At 40.0% G+C, this 8,158-nt stretch overlaps 1 protein-coding gene across 1 annotated transcript; it reads right to left on the bottom strand.

Annotated features, from left to right (window-relative positions):
* Positions 1-1,173: 1,173 nt before the first annotated feature.
* Positions 1,174-7,862, bottom strand: LOC103397075 (Golgi phosphoprotein 3-like). The gene is made up of 4 exons (XM_008335321.3): positions 7,363-7,862; positions 3,358-3,489; positions 2,879-2,993; positions 1,174-2,131 (listed from the first exon to the last, which is right to left on the bottom strand). The coding sequence occupies exons 1-4, from the start codon at positions 7,570-7,572 to the stop codon at positions 1,707-1,709; spliced, it is 882 nt and encodes a 293-aa protein (XP_008333543.1). The 5' UTR covers positions 7,573-7,862; the 3' UTR covers positions 1,174-1,706.
* Positions 7,863-8,158: the final 296 nt, after the last annotated feature.

Genomic DNA, 8,158 nt, shown 5'->3' with positions numbered 1-8,158 from the left:
CCGTCTTTACCAGATGTTTTTTTAGTATTAAACAAGTCATGTTTGAGACTTCTGTTTTTTTCTATATTATGAATAAAGCCAATTAATATGTAACTGGCATATGGGTCTGACAACTGACATCCAGTTTGTTAGAATTGATTGTAGTACACTGGGTGTTTACAAAGTCAATGATCCTCTACACAACCTCTAACTGTGAGGAATGAACTGTTGGCTACATGCTGGTTCAGGGGTTAATACCATCACCTCTCAGGATGCTGATAATCAGGTCTTATCTACAGGTCCTCGGTTAAAAACGTGTAGGTTTTTCTGCTATGAATGGGGCCAGTGTGAGCTTTAATAGTTTTTTTTCTCCCTGCACCAGAGAAGCAGATTTATTCAGTGCTGGTTGAGCCTGTGGTTTGGGTGTTGATGTACTGACATGATGTCAGCTCTACCTTAGGCGATGACAATGCATGCTAAAAACAAGACAAGTGTTCACTTTGCCTTAAAACAGGACTCAATAGCAGCTTAATAAAATGGAAATTTTTGTCTGTTTTCATCAAATATCCACTTGTTTCTGGTTCTGCTTTAACCCCTAAATAGTTGATATACTGGTTGTAAATAAAAACAATTTTAAATACTCAAGATAAAGTTATAGTATATTTGGCATAAACCTGTAGTTCTCTTGTTAGCAACTTGTGGGATGGAACTACATTAGGCTAAGTCCAGGTTTGTTGTGCTTAAAATGCTAATTCGAATGCAGTACAACATATATTGCCATCTAATAATATAATAATTCATGTATCCAATTTTAAAGACCTTTGGGAACATCACGTACACTATATTACCAAAAGTATTCGCTCACCCATTCAAATGATCAGAATCAGGTATCCTAATCCCTTGGCCTGGCCACAGGTGTATAAAATCAAGCAAGTCGCCGACTTTCTGCACAGTCAATTGCTACAGAGCTACAAACTTCATGTGACAAACTTCATGTGTCCTGACCTGAACCCGATAGAACACCTTTGGGATGAATTAGAGCGGAGACTGAGAGCCAGGCCTTCTCGACCAACATCAGTGTGTGACCTCACCCATGCGCTTTTGGAAGAATGGTCAAAAAATCCTATAACCACTCTCCTCAACCTTGTGGACAGTCTTCCCAGAAGAGTTGAAGCTGTAATAGCTGCAAAAGGTGGACCGACATCATATTGAACTCTGGGTTACGAATGGGATGGCACTTCAGTTCATAGTATGAGTCAAGGCAGGTGAGCGAATACTTTTGGTAATATAGTGTATCCTTGCTGTCCTGCACTTTGTTAGTTGTTGTAGTGTTAGGTGTTTCCAGATGGTAATGTTCAGTAAGCCATGCCTCGCAGACAATATGTTCAAAAGCTTCAAAAACCCTACTGAAAAATGCAGCTGTGAATCAACATCTGCCTTTTTAGATGGCTCACTCATATCATTACCAATCCCCCTCAATTATATTTCCATGGTATTATTTTAGCAAAAAGACACATGGAAGGTAAATGAGAATGTGAAGCATAAACAAGAACACTTTTTCTGAAATAAAAAGAAATTAAGATGGAAGACAATCAAGAAGAGCAATCAACTCTAAAGGTCCAGGTGGAGGGAACTGTCAGTCAAGTGTTTATGTCAGGGTCAGTAATGTTATTTCTTCCCAGACTTACAATGCCACTTTAATGTTTTTTGTTCTCTGTGCAGTAGCTTTATTTGGTGAACGCAGCCACTACGGCCCAAAACAGCTCGTTGGTGTTGGGCTTCATGCTCTCACCCTCAGGCTCCAGTTCCAGCAGCTGCCGCACTCTCTTCATGGCCAGGTCGTACTGGTCATCCAGCAGTGGGGCAAAGGCATTTTCCAGGACATCGGAGGAATGAGCTAAGAAGATGAGTGCAAGCAACCGCTTGTCCATTCGATGGGGGTCGTTGACCCACTTGTCTAGCACAGCCTCCTGGACCTTCTTAATAAGACGCTGCTTGATATTGTTGTTGATCAGAGGATGGGTGGTCATGTCAAAAAGCAGAAAGTTCTGCTTCTCTGTTGTGAGGACGCCTTTCTCTACCAGGTTTTTGGCCAGTCGCTCACGTACATTTCGCAGTTGATAATGAAGTTTCAGGGGGTTCCATGTCTCTCCTAAAGGGGAGGAGGTAAAATATAAGAACGTTATCTGCTGGTTTTATATACAAATTATATGTATCACTTTAATGTAATCATTAGTTGTATTATTATGTATTATATAATAATTAATAACTGTGATATGTCTATGCTGGAAAAGTTCTCATTTGTAACATGAATACACAACACTACGTTAGTATGTCACTAATAAGGTTCTAGGAGGTTAATTCCAGCATATACTTGCAATAACTGCAAAGTCGAAATTAAAAATATTATTTTTAATTGCTTAGTTCACATACAAATGCAGACACTCTCGCTTCGTGTTTCTCGCAAATGAAACACAAGGCATTGGTTTTTGGCCAGTCGCTCACGTACATTTCGCAGTTGATAATGAAGTTTCAGGGGGTTCCATGTCTCTCCTAAAGGGGAGGAGGTAAAATATAAGAACGTTATCTGCTGGTTTTATATACAAATTATACATATTATTTTAATGTGATCATTAGTTGTATTATTATATAATAATTAATAACTGTGTTATGTCTATGCTGGAAAGGTTCTCATTCGTGACATGAATGTATGTCACCAATAAGGTTCGAGGAGATATATAAAATCATTCCAGCATGTACTTGCAATCACTGCAAAGTCAATTTTTTTTTTTTTTGCTTAGTTCACATACAAATGCAAACACTCCCACTTCAAATAAAACAAGGCATTAGTTTAGATTTTATTTGAGGTTTTAAAGTTATGGGAAAGAGAAAAACTAACCACTGAGTAGTTCAATCCAGCTCTGCACAGTCTCTGGTGGTTGGGTGTCTTTGATGTGTTTTAAGGCTTCATCCAAAAGCACATCCCCTGTTGGAGCATCTGACTTACAAATGACCTGTTGAATTTATTGAGAGTAAAGACAGTGAGTAAAAAGTATGTTTAAATCAGACAAATGCTTAATTATTACTATTTGCAGCAAAAATGTATAGTGTAGTGTTTATAAACATTTTGATTAAAATCCAAGATTGCAAATGTTCTACCTCAGTGTTCAAACTATTAGCTTGGACCAATAAATGACATTAAACCTGTATTACAGTTGGTATGTACAAAGTCCTGTTATGTTTAATGCATACACAAGCATATGTATTGTGACCCAAACAACACCTTCACATTCACCAAAAAAAAAAAAAAAAAAAAAAAAAAAAAAAAAAAAAACACCTTTACATACTTCAATTTCATTCGGAAAAAACATGTCCTACCTTCCTGGTCAGCAGACCTTTCCTCCTCATGCCACAAGCCTCAAGCTGGAGGCGTCCCCTAAGGGCCAGTTCGATCAGCATGCACCCTCGCAGCCCCGAAGAAATACAGTCATTCCAAAATGATGTGTAGCCCTGCATTGAGGAACCACAAAACAGGCCTTTTAAACACAGATACATGGTATATGACAATTCAAGTGTGTTTCTTTTGGCTTCCCAGCAAAAACTGAGGATTAAATGTAATATCTTCACATTTCGGCATTATTCAACTATTTAGGCCATAAGGAGAACCAAGAAAAGTCTTCCAGAAATTGAATTCCGCTCTGACGTCTGCGAACTACACAATCTTTAGTTCATAAAAAGGAGTTATGTTAAGCTTACAGCAAAAAGCTTGTCGCAAGAAATCCTGCCCATTTTTTTATAAGGAGGCATTTTATACAGAACTAGCGTCTTCAGGGCGCAATAAGATTTTGTTGCGTGAAAGGTGGAATGGAAAGCAATATGGCTGCCGGAGTTTCATCTAGCAGTACTGAAGAAGAGGAAAACTCACCAGAAATTAGTAAAATAACAAAATCTTCACGATATAACAGTGCTATATGCACATATAAAATTTCAGAATTTCACACTGGCACGATGGAATACATACAAGAAGAGTCTACAATGGTGGCTCAGGTTGAGGGGTGGGTGTCTATACGTAGCTGAAAACTACAAACACTGCCTGGATTTGGAGTTTGAAATCATTCCCGAGAACGCTGCTTTCAATCCCACATGCTACCGGAGGTTTATTGAAAAGAGTGCAATTGCAAAAGTGAAAAGGTGTCTCGAACGTGAGAGAGAGGAGAGGATACGGAAGACCGCTCAAGAAGTGAAGCCATCGCATTAACATCGAGCAGGACGACTCCGAGTCCGACAAAGAAACTTAGACCCAGGTCAGGCCTGCCCATCGCGAGCTCTGGCCTCGTCCCAAGAAAAAGGACAAATACGTCATAATACAGACCTTAGAGGAGTGGGCAAAAATCTCAGCTTGTACATAACACATAGGGATCGATGTCACTGTGTGACTGTAATGGAAGGTGTACAATCTGTTCATGTTGTTGAAGGCCTACAGTCTGATCATGAAGAATGTGACACAAGGGTGTTTTTGCATGCACAGCATTCTGCACAGGAGCACACAACAGTCATCATTAAGAGCCCTGACACTGATGTGGCAGTCATTGCTCTAAGTCTGCAGACAAATTTACCTATGAAATAAATTCTATATTATTACTATTATCATACCATTCAGCTTATATTTTTTCACAGGGACGGGCAACAGGTCACGCATCATTGACATTACCAAGGTGTCATCAGCTCTCGGAACCAGTGTGTGTTCAGCCTTGATTGGCATACATGCATTCTCCGGGTGTGACTCCACAAGTGCCTTTATGGTAAATGCAAAAGAAAGACATTCTATAGCATGTGAGAAAGAAGAGCACCTTAAGGCTTTAAAAATATGGGTGCTAACCTTAATTTGGACCACTCAACATTTGCACTACTCTGCAAATATTTATGCCACCTGTATGATCAGCCAGCTGCTGAAAATGTCAATGAGGCTAGGTACAAGGCTTTCTGTATGGCATCATCAGCCTTGCCAGAATTGTCTATTCCCCCCACAAGCGATGCCCTCCATCAGCACTGCAAAAGGGCAAATTATCAGGCTGCAGTCATGAGGTCCTGTGTCAAACAAAATATAGGTGCTCCATCACCTGCTGAATACGGTTGGCACCTAGAAGATGGAAACCTACACGTCACATGGATGACAAGAAATCCAGCCCCTGACAGTGTTTTGCATGTCATACACTACAGCTGCAAGGAGAGTGCCTGTGAGACAGGTAGGTGTTCCTGTGTATGTGTTGCAACTGTGCAAACACAAAGGAAATCGAGGAGAAGGAGGATGACAACTGCCCTGACACTAACAGTGAAGACTAACATGTCATGTGTAGCCTATTGCCTCAGAGTTATATTGCAGTGGTTACATTGTTAACATTACCATTCATTTTCTGATGCTGTTTTCTATTGTTTTATATATTGTACATATGTATATATGTTTTAATAAAGATTTTTTTATGATTGATCGGTGTTGTATTTAGTTAGAAGCGAATAAATGAACGAATGAATAAACAAATGGTCCTTGTCATTGATTACTTCCTTTTAATGTCAAAAATGACTTAACATAGAAAGTTCACCTTATCGTCTATTTTCCTCATCGTTCTTCGTGCAGGCGGCTATGTATAAAGCACTGTTTGAGAGACTTGGGAGAATTCCTCTCTATCTGTAACGTTAAGTAAAACCACGGAAGTAGCCATGTTGCCGGAGTGTTGACATCAATCAGCTACTTGATTGGTCTAGCACGATCATGTGCCGAACCGTGCCACCGCTCACGAACCAATATCTTATTACAACCTGAAGAAACTAGTTCGGCATAAAATGCCTCGGCATAAAAAATGGGCTGGATTTTTCACGACAAACTTTTAGCTGTAAGTTTAACGTAACGTAAGCGAGATGAAATTATAATAGGGTTCACTTTATGGCCTAATTTGGGCAGATCACTTCTTGAAGTCCATGTGTCCATTACAGTAGCTAAGCTGTTGTTAATAAATGTGATTTATCTATGGGTTTTAAGTGTGAATCAAAGTACAGTGTGGCTTCCTCCCTTGAACTTTATTCACAAAAATTTCTCCTGACACCCTAAATTTTACAAAATTACATATTATGGTTGAAGGTTCTTTGCAACCTTGTGCTTATGAAACCCATTTATTTGAAATCAAAAACAACTCTCATACGACTTCACGAGTAACAACCCACAACTGTTTGAAAAGTTCAAGCAATTGATGGATGATCTCTTTAAATCCTGATTTAATACACAAACGTTCACTTAACCTAGCGATGGAGAAACACGCAGTGTAAAAACACTGCAAAACCTTTCAGTGACATCTAGTCTGTTGATTACGGAATTGAGTGAGTGACCAAAGTGCACATGTTCCTTTTTATAGTATTATAGGTAAATGCATCAACTTTTCCATGGAAATAGATTTTCAATTGGGATAAATTGAACGTTATTTACATATTTGCTTAGTGAAAGTGTACTTTGGAATTCAATAGCATGCTGTTTGCCAAGTAGTGTTGCCACATAGACGTACTGATGAACTCCTCCAGCTGGAAATTTGTTTTTCAGTTCCGTGCAAGATAAATCCTTTATTGTGTCAACGACGAATAGCTGCAGACTAGTGTTGGGAAGACCGACTCTTTTTACTGATTTGGATCTTTGACTTCTCGAACAGTAAAATGAACGAATCTTGAACGAATCATTTCATTCATTTTACAGCAGACAAATGAAACGAATCTGCAAAAACGACTCTGCAAAAACGAATCGTTGAACGAATCTGCGAGAACGAATCTTTGAACAAATCTGAGAGAACAAATCTGTGCAGCCCGACCTGCCTGTCACAATTGAACAATCCTGGTAGAGGGCAAGTAAAACTGTAAAACTCATTTTGACAATTAGTGAGACGCAAATAACGTTAAATAAAAATAAAGTTAAATAAACCAAACCAGCAACAACAATATTGTACAATTAAAAGTAACAAGTATGTTTTACATTACTCGCGTAGTAACGAGTGAGTGATTCATTCGAGGAGAGTGATTCATTCGCAGAGAGTGATTCGTTCAAATTGAACGATTCACTCGCGAACGGCACATCACTTCTGCAGACATGGGTCAAACTGTCACACGAAAACATCTACTTCGCCTAAATCTATCCCAAACGACCACTTTTAAATAATGACTACCAGAATAAAAACATACTAAGAAGTGCAGATGGACAACCCTGGCACATTGGCCTTGGCACACAAGGCCAATTATTGTACTCAGTTGGTGTCAGCTAATAGCAAAGGCTAACCACAGCTAGCCATCCCGTCGTCTAAAATCCGACGATTTAACCATAACTTCACTACAAAAATGCTCCTTTACCTCACGGTCCTTCAGGCCTAAAAGCAACACTTCTTCCATAAGAGTGAGGCGCGTTTCTTTGGAGTCTCCGCCATCGTCCTCCTCTTGTTCTTCCCCCCGCCGGGACTCGTAGTCCTCATCGGCCGACGAACGCTCTTTGTCGGCGGGATATCGCGAGGCTTCTGTCCGCCTCTGTACCAGGCCCGAACTCCGCTGAGTCAAGGAAGTCATGGTGGCGGCTGCGGCGGCGACTTAACCCAGCTGAACGACGATAAATACAAGGTGCCTGGGACAGCGTTGTCCAAGATGTTCGATTACTCGATTACTTGCGCTGAACCATATAGTCACTTCGATTGCAACAACTAAGACCCGAGACTCGTGAACATCTGGACGTTTGTCCACCTTCTTCCCTCCTTTCCTTTCCTCGACTTGAACGTCTAACAAATATGGCGTCTTGTGGTAACTGTGATACTGAACTTATCCAGCAGGTAGAGACTCACATACCCTGAAGAAACTGACTGTAACTGAGCGACACGTCAGCTGATAATATTTACACTACAGAGACATTACACCATGCATTACATAATAATGGTGATTCCAATAGATGGTGTAATATACTTTCTGTCTGTGCTCGTTTCCCTTTATAAAAACAATAGAACTATATAAAGTTTGTGGGGTTTTGGGGGTACCATGATTTACAAATTGTTGTGGTAAGGTTTTACCACCCCGGATTCGTTGATCAAGAACTTTCACAAAGTATAAAGAAAAGACAAAAGTCGTTGCTCGAGTTCGCCTGTGCACAGGGAGGGTCCAGCGG

Source organism: Cynoglossus semilaevis, chromosome W (genome assembly GCF_000523025.1).
Source record: "Cynoglossus semilaevis isolate Cse_v1.0 chromosome W, Cse_v1.0, whole genome shotgun sequence".
NCBI lineage: Eukaryota > Metazoa > Chordata > Actinopteri > Pleuronectiformes > Cynoglossidae > Cynoglossus > Cynoglossus semilaevis.
The sequence above is the reverse complement of the archived record's forward strand: the minus strand, read 5'-3'. Positions and strand labels throughout refer to the sequence as shown.